The sequence below is a fragment of the Ascidiella aspersa genome, chromosome 6 (assembly GCF_963924565.1).
Source record: "Ascidiella aspersa chromosome 6, kaAscAspe10.2, whole genome shotgun sequence".
In the NCBI taxonomy this organism is placed as follows: Eukaryota; Metazoa; Chordata; class Ascidiacea; order Phlebobranchia; family Ascidiidae; genus Ascidiella; species Ascidiella aspersa.
Genome location: NC_139452.1, coordinates 8,580,254 through 8,593,843, shown reverse-complemented (window position 1 = coordinate 8,593,843; position 13,590 = coordinate 8,580,254). Strand labels below are relative to the sequence as shown.

General features: G+C 36.1%; 1 protein-coding gene across 1 annotated transcript; it reads left to right on the top strand.

The window, feature by feature from the left end:
• The first annotated feature begins 7,272 nt into the window (after positions 1-7,272).
• LOC146139521 (uncharacterized) lies at positions 7,273-12,108 on the top strand. Its single transcript, XM_083392161.1, has 5 exons — positions 7,273-7,517; positions 8,743-8,846; positions 9,980-10,167; positions 10,566-10,743; positions 11,479-12,108. Exons 1-5 carry the CDS (start codon positions 7,387-7,389, stop codon positions 11,727-11,729), a joined length of 852 nt encoding a protein of 283 aa, XP_083248287.1. The 5' UTR covers positions 7,273-7,386; the 3' UTR covers positions 11,730-12,108.
• The last annotated feature ends 1,482 nt before the right edge of the window (positions 12,109-13,590 follow it).

The window sequence follows — 13,590 nt, the reverse complement described above, 5'->3', positions numbered from 1 at the left end:
CACACAGAACTCGAATAAACCATGGCAGCTACAACACACGCAGCGAGGTGCTACTGATGCGCCAATATGCACCAAGCGAGCAATAATTACCGAAAAACTGTAAACCCTAAAATCCCCATGAGATCGGCAGATACCTTTCGCCTCTTGCCTTCGATAGCCTTTCCTTATATGTGACCAACAACGATTCGTGCTGTAAATGTTTATTAAGTCGGACTTTAATATTTTAAGTCCTACAGGTATCATAGTACAAGCTAAATTGTTTAGTTTAAAGTGGATTCGCAATAAAATTTGACGTTATTTGCAAATCCACCGTGTTTTAAATATCACGTGCCTTCCGATTAATTTGCAGCAAGCGGCTACGGGGCCAGGGTCCCGAGCCCATTACTTCGATATACGAGTTTTAGTATTCCTTGGCATAATATAAAAATCTAAAGTAAAAAAATAGCTCAACTGGACATAAAAGGACCAGGGGCGAATCAAAGGAATTTTGTTTCGTTTGGCACATTGAGTTTATTGCAGTAGCTCTTGTTCCACTTTCCAGTGATGCTTACATGACTAAACTTGAAACATCTTTACTAATTACCAAAAAATAATTACTACCAGTAATTGTATCTTCAAGTTCAGAATTTGTACTAAACTTTTATTTTGTAATTGATATATGCAAATGCAATTTATAATACAAGTGATGCCTTCTTAAATGATTACCGAAACCAATTGGCCTAATCAGGATTTTCGTACCAGCAAAGTCAGGCTAAAAAAACAATTATAGTCTGCGGTGAGGTTCAAACTCACAAAGTACGGCCAAACCGGCATTGTCGCTCTATATCAAGGGTTCTTAAACTTTTTTTACCGCGGACCCCTAAAATTGCTTTTTGCCGGGCGTGGACCACGGTAGGCGAGAAAATTTCCAAAAATGACGTCATAAATGGACTTAACAATACAAATAGACTTCAGAAATCTGACGATTGTGGTCCAAAAATGTGTAACTGTAATGGAGCCAACATTCAGTGCAAATCGTTTTAATTTTAACTAAGGGTATATTAAAACTTGATTACTTTTTGAATATACATTACTATTTCCATTAGGCCTTCATGGACCCCCTAAAACTAGTTCACGGACCCCTAAGGGGTCCATGGACCCCAGTTTGACAAACCCTGCTCTATATCGATAGACCAAAATACGCGCATTACAAAGATTTTATTGTTTCGTGCACAGCGAAATACCCAAATTTGTATATTCAAAGCAGCGATGACTCGCACTACTCCTTTGAGACAAAAATAATTTGGCGTGGCACGGCCTTGTGCCCCTCCCATGCATCCGCCCCCTGAAATTGATCACGAAGTAAATTATTTTACGAGCTAAACAACGTGTTGCCTCATTTATCGTTATATTGCAATACCCTTGTTGGACACAGCTTAAGCTTTGGTTTGTGTGAAGCTTCAGCTAAATAAGAACGAAATGGACAAAAACATGCTTGAATTACGCTTAAATCATATGACGCATTTCATCCAAACCCAAAATAAATTCAACCTTTTAAATTTACGAAAGTATCACCGATAGGTAAAAATAACTTTGCTGGCTAGTAATTTCCAAGATTCACAAACGTTCTTAAAGATCGTTTAGCCAACCACTTAAAACCCGTTAAATATAGGTAGTCAATAATGGTTTGTTAGTTTGTTGTCGGATTTAAATCGCCTACCAGCGCTATACGTATTAAAGGTGATACACTGCAGCAACAAATGGAAACTGGACGGGGGTGCGGTTGTTCTATATTTTGTCGGGGGTTATTTTCGGGGCATAGTGTTTTTGTTTTGTTTTATTTTATTGTATTTTTTAATTTTTTTTATGTATATTATTTTTTCTATAAATAGTGTTTCTTACCAGGGTTAGTTTTAAATATTATTAATTTAACTTTGGTTCGTGGTTTAATATATACGTTGCATGTTTCATTAAATTGTTTCTGCAAGCAAAAATAGATATGGGCCGAAACTTTCCCGCCTTTACTTATGGCTTAGATGCGAAAGCCAGAGGTCATTTTCTTATACATTAGTTGGTAAAGAGTGTGTTAAATTAAATTTAGAATCCTTTTGCAATCAAACTATTTTATTTATTATTTTTATTCGTTTATTTTTATTTGTGCCGCTTTAAAACAAAAATACCATTCCCAAAGACTGTGACAACTGACACTTGACGCCTGAAAGCTATACCGTTCAAGAAAACGTCGAACCTTGCGACACAGATCACGAATGCCATAAAAAAAGAGGCTTTTCACAATGCTTCCCGGCGTTTAGGATGGTTGAAACTTTATTACATGGCCTTGTCTGTTCATGTATTACCGCGACAATTGATTCAAATACGGCGAGGTGATTGAAAAATGATCGAAAAATATATTTAAAAAATAGACTTTATGTACAGATAATGCATAAAATGATTTAACGCCTATGGTTTGCTATGTTTTTCCCAACTTTTATTTGGTAAATTTTTACACTGTTTAAACGTATGTGTTTTAATATGTCGTTTCGAGCAAAATGCAACACTCTTTTATGTGACAACTACGCCACCTTTTAAATCGAAATTTGCCAAAGTAAATCAAATAAAAGCAGTGTTTTTAAAATTTAACTTTATTTCTGTTACGCCATGTTATGACGTACCTTTGTAACATCACCTCGAAAACTGCATTCAACTTCAGTATGCGAACGGCGAAATAGCTTTCGCTTCGCAAGTTGAACAAAGCCAGCGAATATAAACGAATTTTGTATTAAAGTTTTTCTACCGCTAGATAGGAGTAGATAGCCACAGAAAGCTAAAATAATTACGTCACAATATTTTAGGTTTTTTGTCCCCTAATAATCAAAGATCCCATAGGTGCAGACTCATAAAACTGTTAAGCACACTTAATCACTTATACATATCACTCTACGTCAATTCTAAAAAAAAATAAAGTTCTATGATCATATACTTTTTCTATAATGCTAGCAAACCAAAAAACAATAGCGGCAAAAACAAGATATAAACAGAAAATAAATTTTCCGCCCATATAATAAGATTACGTTGCACGTTTAGCGGCGAAATGTTTTAACACTGAAAAGAAAAGAGCGAAATGACCTATTGCCCTGAATGTCACAGCGAGAAACGTGATTTGTTTTCTATGCAAATTAGCATGATGTGATAATAGCGCTGGTTTTATTTCTAGTTTCAGTGAAATTTTCTGTTTGAGCCACACTCGGCTGCGTATTAGTAACGTTATTTCTTAACTGTGAAGGAGCTATCTATTTCGAGTAATTGGATTAACTTTGGAACGTTATTGTTATTACGGTCATTTCTTGCAGTCATTTGTTTTAAACTAAAACGTTTGCCTGTTGTATGTTTAATTAAAGGTAATTCTGGATCGCTAAGTCGGCACGTAAATTTCTTGTTGTTATATTTACTTGCAGTTAATGTAAATGCAAAGTTCTAATTAGAATATACTCTTAATTTTTCCTAAATTGTTACTACTTGTATCAGTTTGTTATTGATCGCCTCACTATGTTGTGTATGACGTCATAATTATATATGTATTTTCGTAGAGTTATTTTTTAACAGAGAACCGCCATCTAACGCAATGGACACATTAGGATATTTATATATTTGCTTGAAGTATGACTTTCTAATTTGAAAGAAATTGCCCCTTTTATAAGTTATAAGTTAAAGGCACCCCACAATGTTATAGTATGCATGGCACCTTATGGTTGAAAATTTCCCTAAACAACCGAAAACACAGATATATGTTTTGCACCGGCTGGATGAGGGGGTGCCACCTGGATCTAAATTTATTTGTCAATATAAATATACTTTTTTATTTTATTTTCCCCCGTCACTTACAATATTAAACGATTTACGTGCAAGGCACTAAGTAAACTGCTCCTAAATGGTTTCTTGTAGATTAGTGTACTTCAACATTTTTTGCTTTGTATACCTTTCTCGTTTTGTCTACTAATTGTAAAAACTAGTATTTGTGTGTATAATCGATGTTACATTTGGTAAAAAAAATGCACATAGGTCAGGATGTCGTGCCTTCTGGCCCTATTAAAGCAAAAACACATAGGTCAAGATTAAAAAGGACCTGTCACAGTTAGCTTTGATTCGGGATACACAGTTGTTTCATGTACTAATACTAAACTACTCTGACTAGAATTCGTATACCTTCTGTGAGTTTTATACCAGCTTTGATTCGGAATACACTTGGGTATACAGTATTTCCAAAGTTCCCAAACTGCTCCGCGACACTTTTCCAGGGCTTCCGTGAAAGCATGTGAAAGTTGACTCGCGTAAAAAGTGTTTTGTTTCTGTCTACTCTATTGCAATCCTTTTGAGCCTTTTTTCAACTTAGGCATGACATTTTTTCAGTTTTTTTTATTTTGAACAAACATGACTTGAATTTCAAAAATTTTAAAATCATTACGTCGCCGCGAGTTTTAATAAGTTTTAAAATGTCAACAAAACAGCTTGGGAACCGCCGGTATATCCGGATCACTGTGGTAGCTTCAGACGCGCAGAGGAAGCGATTATGACGTAATTTCACGCGAGACTGGCTGTTTATTAAGCGAGTAACAAAGGTTGTATGGAAAACGTTTGTCAATGACTGTACAGTACTGGTAAAGCTGCGTTGGTTAAAAAGGCCGATTTTTTGATAGATAGTGCGAGCTGCGTCTAGTAATTTTCAGTGCCTCAAGTTTCGAACAACAAGCGGTTAAGACGTAGGAAAGTAAAAACCCGCTATGCCTATATAATCTTATTTTAAAGCGTCGTTTTATTTAAAGGGGAAATGCGTTATCCGGAACATGGTCGCACATTTATATTTGCCCGCCCTACGCCTACCGGAGATACATTATAAACGGTAATATGTCAGTGAAGATGTAGAACAAATACTGAACCCTATGCACAGTTAGGTGACGAGTGACGATACGTTCACACAATGCTGCACACTCGAGCATATTTTAACGTAATATCCGCACCGACTGACAGCAATGAAAGGGTAAGCCAGTGTTGTAAACAAGTCATTTTGAAATGACTGAAGTCCCAGTTAAGCCATTTGTGAAATAACTTAAGTCCAAGTAAAGTATTTTCAAACAATAACAAGTCAAGTCCCAGTCAAGTTGTACGAGCAAGTCAAGTAAAATCACTGATATCAAAATGAAACAATAAACATTTAAGGTCGGCAAACTCGTCTGATTTGGAGCAACAAGACAACTGTAAGATAAGAATGAGCACCTTGTAGCAATTTGATCGATTAGCATGTGATAATTGAGACAAACCTAATTATAAAAACACTCAATTTCAACCCAAGTCATTTGACTCATTGACTGAAGTCCAAGTCAAGTCATTAAAAACAGTTACATAAGTGCACTTAATACAAGCCATTGACATTGTAATAATTCATCATTAACTGCATTTTGCGGGTCTTCGTCACTGCCCAGTTGTTAGCTATGTTATTGTTTAGTGTTAACGGTACGGTTTCCCTTGACAACAGCATTCATTTACAAAGCATAATGTTTTTGAAAGCTCATGTTTGTGGTTATTGCTCCAGAAACCGCTAAACTGAAGCCCGAAAATGATTTCTCGACCGGCGTTGGTCGGCACATTTTTGTGAAGTCAAGTTGTAATAAATTGGTGATTTGCAAAAAAACACTTTTAGGTACGAGTTACAACACCGTCTGAAAATTAGGTTGCACTCGTATGGCTCAATGCGTATGCTTAACACGATTATTGTTCCACCATCATACGCTGTGTCAGCACTATTATACCTCGCCCTCGTAAATGGTTTGTGATAACAACTGTAAAGCCGCCCTTAGTTAGCTACTGTCAACATTGCCACTCAAAAGTGCTAGTGTTTACTATCGTGTTTGTTTGCAAACTCGCCAGCGGCAAACCAGTTGAACTACAGTTGAAAGCCTACTGTTGCTTTTTAGTGGACTGTAGGCTATATAGTAGCTGGATGTTCGTGTAAGGTATAGCAACAGCGGTTTTCATGTGGTTTACGGTTAGTGATTTTTGTATGGCCGCCTTCTGCTAGCGAGACATTCTCGTCGCCTTATATAGCCTCCATCCATACGTAGCTGAAAATCAGTTGACGTTTGCCTTTAGGATAAAAGTGCAACATTGCTAAAATTGGGCGTATAGCAGACATTGCAACGTACAGGCATTTTTAAGTTTATTTAGTTTTAGAATGATTTTGTATAGTAAAAAAAGACGTAGCAAAAGAAAGGCATTGAAAAACCGAACTATTAGTCTAGTTTTTAAAGCTGAGTTTCAGCAACTTCAAAGTGATGGCAAAAAAGTTTAGCCCAGTGAACGAAATCCTCAGCAGTTTAGGAATATGTCGTGGGACAATGTTTAACCAATGTTTGCACTCGCCTTCATTGTATCATCACATTACTGTGCCGATAGTGTGCTATATAGCCATTCGCAAATTTAGGGCGGAGTGGGTTCGGACCCCTCCCTTTTGTAGGCAATATTATCGTTTTTTGTTTTGTTTTTGTCAGGGTTTAACTCACTGTCTGACGCGAAATCTTTATAATGTAACCACGCGTATTACGCTAATGCGAAACCGAAATCAAGCCGTTTTTTTTGTGCAAGGGTGGACTGTTAACGCATGATATTTTTAATCGGCTCTATTCTGGTTATTCAGCTCTTTTTAATTAGTTTTTTTGTATATTTATGACGTCCTTAAAATCACTGTTTTATGACGTCATTGTTAATTAAGGAAAATAGGTGAATTCCCTTAGCTAAAAAATCGGGAACCCTCCTTTTTTAATTTTTAGATACGTTTAACAATGGTAAAATGCTTAACCAGTGGAAGGATTGATTCCTAGTCGACCTGCTATAGACTTCGGAATAATCTGCATCACTGTTGCCCGTTATATATTACAAAATCTGAGTCATTTCGAAAAGGATTTTCTATACATTTTCACGCAAGCAGAGCAAAGTCAAAACAGCTATCTTATGAAAAGATTAGAACTTTTAATAATGGACACAATAATCTATGTTGGCCGAAGGACTTAGATTTGTCGAATTCAGAAAATGTACTAATTGATATATGTGCCTCTACTTCCAGTCAGCACAGCAGAAAAGCTATATGATTTACTCAACTTTACTGATATATTCCTGCATAAAACATAGGTTGGTTACTAAATAGATTTTCTCAATGTTGCTTAAAGTTTAATTGTGCCAGTAATCACTCTTTTAGTTCTGCACTTTTATAGCTAATAAGTTGCCAATTTACTTTTCAGAGAATTGCTCTTTCATCATTATCAGCGTAGGCATCGTAAACACATCGTAACGTGAATGCAGGCGACATTTTTCGTTAACTAATTTTGCCCTAGTGGTGTGGCGAACTTGTGCACAAAAATGGAAAAAATCCCGGTGGTGGACAGTCACTTTCATATGTGGGACTTGGCCCGATTCCGATACAAGTGGCCGAGCGAAAAACAGAATCGGATCTTTCAAAACTTCTTGCCCGAAAACTACGCTAAAGAAAGGTGGGTATAGCTATGATCAGCGTTGCCGCAAAGTCTTTGGGTCTTTATAAGTGTTTTAATGTTTTTTCGATTAGCAATCCAAAAACGAATACGTTTGAACTTGGCTTATGTTGTAAACTAATTACAAGGCACAGACGAAATCTTTGTTGTACTTGCCGCTTTATTCCTAAAACTAATCAAGTATATTTTCCTAAACTAAACGACAATGTACCAGCGTGGTAACAGTAAGCCGGAACTGTCCGCAATTGCATTTCGGTTAAAGAATTGCTGCCGAAACGAATGTCCGGTAAAATAATTTTTGCCTAGACCCGCCGCTTTGGTAAAAAAACACCAAACCATGGCATTTTTCGCCAGGCAACTCCGCTACCTCTTTGAATGTATTTGAACTAGGGTTAAAGTTGCATACTTGTGCACTACCTCGAACGATAAGCTTAGGTTTACGAAGATTACTTTTTATACCTCTCGTTGTGGGCAACTTAGTGACGCCATCTCCAAAAACTTTCATGCGTCATGTACAATGAAAATAAACGTATAGAAGCAAGTTAAAGACGAAAAAAATTAAAGGAAAGTCTGTGAACAACGACAAGGGATTTCAAGTCCATTCTGGCCCATCATATTTTTTACATTTAAACAAAATTGTGCAATAAATTACCGTACATTGTCGAAAAATATGTATACTAAGAGTTTTTCTGAGAGTCGCGAAACACTTTTGTTTACAAAAAAATCTCTTTTAGGTAATAACAACAAAAGAAAGATGCTTAATTCAATATTCATAATATTGTGTTATGTTTTTAGATACTAATGATGCTTTAGTAGCGAAATATATATATTTTATCATAACATCCTAACATACTGATTTTCGGTTTACTAAGTTATGTACTTAATTTAATCTTTATGATTGATGTGCAACCAGAATCGTTTGTTTTCACCAGTCGGATTCAGCCAGATATTGTTATTCGAAAGAAAAGTAGGATTGCTTCAAATTCTGATTTTTTTCTATATGGTTTGCATTTAGAAAAATATCCAGTTTTTAAACACGGTATATAATGTTGGATTAGATAGAGTAAGAGTTCGGGTTGTGGTGTGGGTTTTAGGTAGGCGAAAGGTTAGAAGGGACTTATACCAACCCCTTAAAAATAAAATAAATAATTTTGATAATAACAAGAAATGATTTATGAGTATAGTGAAGTTTTTTTAGTGAATTATTATTATGTTAAATTTCAAGGAAGGGAAGTGGAATCGATTATTCCGTGTTCGTGGAAGTGGCCGAAACGACAGAAGAAACAAGGTGGGCGCTGGAATTGGCAAACCACAACCCGTTTATCAAAGGTTAGGGCCCTTGCGGCATTGCTGTTTACGAAAAACTGCAAAGACGCTAGCAGTCAGCGACGCTTTGTAAAAATTCAGCAATATTGCACGAGGACGTAAAGACAAATTTTTTTAACGTAATTGAGTCTAAAAACGACGTTTTTAACGTTATATGCAGCTTGAAGACATAAAAATGTCCCCTTCCAAACAATAAGGTCAATGGAAGAAAACTCAACTGTAAAAGAATAATAAAATTTATTTATACCATTTCACAGTTTTATGGTAGCCTTATTGTAAATGTAGCTGACGTAGTTTGAGTTATCAATGGTTTCAATGAGTTAACCGAATGTTGACTTTCTTTGCAGCGAAAACTATAGTCAATAGCTATATGAGTATGTACAAAAATATATACTTTTGATATTATTATCAGTAAGGCGATTATTTTTTGACTTGTAAAAAAAGGCAAAATTTTGTCGAAATTTCCACGTTGGGTCAAAATTTGTCAATATGATTATAAGTAAAAATTGATTAAAACTGCACATAAATCGTTTAACAAATTAAAACTTTGGTTTAGATAATTGTGTATATCTGGTTTGGAAAAATTTAATGAACAGTATTTTCTGGGGTTTTTCGCTTGTGATCTGCAAATATCCCATTTCCCATTTCAATAATAACAATATCCTAGGTCTTTGTTAGATTTTTACCTTGTATTTCAACTGTTTACACAACATGTTTCTAAAAAAAACAGCGTCTTGCTGTTCTTTGGCATTGTTAGTATTCTTTGCTTTTCATGAGTTTTACACCTAAAAAAATGATTTGTGTCTAACCGGTCGTCAGTAAAACATAAAACACGTATAGTTCACAACGCCACGACACTAATGCAGTGCTTAACACAACGTTGTTTAAATCAATGTATTTATGGCAGGTCAAAAAAGTAAAACGCCATTAACAGTAATCACACTTGGTAATGCAAATTCTTCGTATGTATAAAACAAGTTATTCAATTGCAAAGCACAGGTTATTGTATGTTGGTTTAAGATTCCGACATTTCGCCGGGAAACGGCAGATCGTATGTACGACAGAGGCTTTAAATTAGCAAATATCTCTTAAAATACTTCGGTGGATTTTTCGTAACCTCCGTCTTCCACCGACAGGTGTGGTCGGTTACGTCAATCTGTCGTCATCGCAAGTTGAAAGTGAAATCTGCGAGTTTAAGCGCAACCCGAAGTTTGTTGGAGCCAGGAAGATTCTGGACTTGTGCGAGAAAGGCTGGCTTGAACGACATGACGTAATGAATGGGATGCAAGCCTTGGCGCGTCACAACTTGACCTTTGACCTACTGGTATTGCAAGTTTAGTATTTTCACCTTATGTTGGTATAATATAATCTTTTGTTGAACTAAGCTGCTAACAACCATGTAAGTTTTTGTTGTCTTAAATTAAACATTATTATCCAAAGACATAAAAAAGTTAATGATTACTTTATTAGAAAAGCTTATTCTCATTGTTATTCATTTAAGTATTTCAATCATTATTAATAAATAAATAGTTCTTTTAATAATAAAAAAAAAAGATTTGACTTATTTAGGATAAAAAAAAAACGCCAAATGCAGTATTCCACATAATTTCTGGTCAATTTTTAACAAGATATCAACTTGCACCGGCTAAAAAATACCTTATTTCGAAAGCATCCACGGCAGGAAAAGTTATCACACCCCTTTGCTTTCATTTGTACTTCCAGGTCAAAACCAGAGACGAGTTTGATACGACCAAGGGATTCCTTGCCAAGGCGCCAGCGAACCTCAAAATGGTCCTGGACCACCTGGGCAAGCCGGACGCTGTCCAGGGCGCTGGCCAAGCGTGGTATGACGACATTGCTGCCATGGCAACACACCCCAATTTGTATTGCAAGTTATCTGGTAAGTGTTAATCGATTCAGCCGTGTTTTAGTACAATGTTGCACATCACAATGATCTTACTCAATTTTTTCGATATTACATTTTGGTGTAAAGTTATTACTAAAAAATATATTTTTACTACCAAATATTTTTTACAAATATATATGTAACTATATATACTTAAGCAATGTGTTTAGCTTATGTTCGTTAGTTCCATTAGAGTTTGAAATGAATTGTTAAGTAGGGAAAAGTGTATTTTTTAATTTATTTAATTCCCTTATTGTTTCTGTGGTAGGTTATTAGATTCGTCCCAATTTTCATTGTAAGTTCGAATTTCTTTTAATGCCATGGGATTACTTTGTAACTCGTGCTTACGTTGATATTGTTAAATGCCATTATTTCTTTTGAAAGGATTTAATTTGTGTTTATTGTTGGTTCTTGCCTTGTTAAAATGTTACTACACCGAAAAGCCATTGCAGACTCACCAAATCTGTCAATCACCGAGCTTTTCGGTTTACTAAGGATAACTTTAGAAGGGCCAGATCACAGTCGTTAACACACATATTTGTGTGCAGCTTTCATTAAATTTTATTGTTATTTTTATTTTTAATTAAAATAGTGACACGGGCTTGTTAGACAAACGACAACCCTTTAAAAAACGTTCAGATTTTAATGTCTGAATAAAACAAATTTATTGATAGTTAAAGTGTTGATGGTAAATCGTCCCATTTTTTCTAATCTGTTTTTATTCTGTAGGTATGGTAACAGAAGCTGACCCAGTCAACTGGAAAGCACGTGACTTCAAATTACACGTTGACCACGTGATCAATTGTTTCGGGTTCGATCGCGTAATGTTCGGCTCTGATTGGCCGGTTTGCAAAATGGCGGGAGCCGATTTGAAAGACGTAAAGAAGCTTTTGGAGGAATTGCTTTGTTCTGCAACAGAAAATGACAAGGCTAAGGTTTTTGGCGGCAACGCTGCAAGATTTTATGGTCTGCAACTGTGAAGCAATACTGGATTTTGTTATTGTTGATGTGAACGATTACAGACTTTTTTATACCCCTATTTGAATTGAAACTTGATGATGTTACAACGATTTATTGTGAAGTTGCATTTATTAAAAAGATGTATCAAGCATTGGCTTATGGTTGTTTCTCGACTCGCTCCTCTCTGAGCCTGTGTAGCTCTGTTGGTAGAGCGACGGTTCCGGTATGACCGTAGGTCGTGAGTTCGAACCTCACTGTAGGGTAGTGTTTGTCTAGCCTGCCTTGCTTGCATCCTTTATCGACAGATTTGGTGTTAGTCTGGAAAGGCTCTTCGGTGTACTATATGATGTTACTTTCGATCTTCTGTTTACTTACGTGCGCTTTTACCGATGCAATTTGTGGTGCAATTACATGTGTAAGATTTGTATTTAAAATATGTTATATTATGCAACTTAGTGAAAGTTATAACATCATTTAAAATCCCAAATATACAACAATGCATTTTGTGGTATGCAACAACCAGCAGGTAACAGACCCAATATAGAACCTATTATGAACTAATATCTTGAGCTTGATGATAACTACTAACTTCGACCAAAAAGACCCTTGTCTTGTCCGAATGGCCTAAACCAGTGATTCTCAACCGCGGCTCTCAACTGTACATTTTGCGGCTCTCTAACCGAGTGAAAAATTAGTTAAAAGTAGCAGAATTGCAACAAAGTAAGTAAGAGAAATGAAGAATTATTGAATTGTATCAGCAAGGATCCCGAGTAGGAAGTACTAATGTTACCGGGTACTTCCATCCGGCTCTTTAAAATAATTTTGTGGTTTGTTACGTCACAATATATTTAGTCCTGATCGAAAAGCTATGGCAAACAGTGTTAATTAGTTAGCCTAGGCTAGCGTAATGTATATTTGATGTTTTCTTGTTGATTTCTTAATATTTTTTAATTATATGCCTATTGTTGTTTTTTATGCGGCTCCTTGCAAACATTAGGTTTAAAATGCGGCTCTTGCTCTAAAAAAGGTTGAGAATCACTGGCCTAAACCCTTCGGAAATGGTATCGACATTTCTAGCATCGCCGTTTGGGCACAGGACTGTTTGCCATTGATTAGAGGGGTGCGCACTGGTCAAAGTAAACCTGGTCCTGGGTGTTGCATGGGGTTAAGCAATTGCTTGTTTGAACCGTATTTTGCCATTTGAAGTCTGATATCGACGCTGATGGCATTCCAACTTGCGGTCTTATTGCTGCAGCAGCGACATTTAACAAACACAGTGCCCGGCATACTTCAATAAAAACAAAATACATGCTCTATACGTATACAACTTGGCAGATAACACATGACACGTAATTGGACATCGGGTACCTTCGAAAGATTTACTGATATCAGTCGGCCTAATGGATTTTTGATTGTAAATTAGAAGCTTGAGATAGACTGCATAGACTGGAAAAAGGTCTGGCAATGTCTTAACTGACCAAACACCACCTAAGATTCAAATGTTTTAAATAATGTAAAACTTTTTAGATACGGTAAACAAATAGTACCTTCTGATACAAGTTATAACAAGCTTTGTTTTGTAAAATTGAATGGTACTAAAAATCCAAACTGCCTGTATTGCATTAGATGGTTTCTGAATGCTTGGCTGTGAAGTTCGCCTTTTTTCGACTTTAGGCTAAGTTAACTGTAGGTTGTATTTTTTCTGATGGCTCCGGCTTGTTAACTATTGACAACGATCCATTGCGCGTATTTTCGCTTACAAAACCTCGGTAGGATTTCGCTAAAGTCATTGCTTTTAGTAGGATCAAGGAGGTATAGGTACCTTTTATCTCATGTAAATTTCAACAAGCTACTGGAATGGGTAAAATTATATCCTGATTT

What these genes read in the sequence shown, in the direction of transcription:
- LOC146139521 (XM_083392161.1), top strand. Translation starts at nt 7,387, where the DNA reads ATGGAAAAAATCCCGGTGGTGGACAGTCACTTTCATATGTGGGACTTG. An exon ending in GAAAACTACGCTAAAGAAAG is followed by an intron (nt 7,518 to 8,742) that starts GTGGGTATAGCT and finishes TTAAATTTCAAG; the next exon opens with GAAGGGAAGTGGAATCGATT. An exon ending in TTTGTATTGCAAGTTATCTG is followed by an intron (nt 10,744 to 11,478) that starts GTAAGTGTTAAT and finishes TTTATTCTGTAG; the next exon opens with GTATGGTAACAGAAGCTGAC.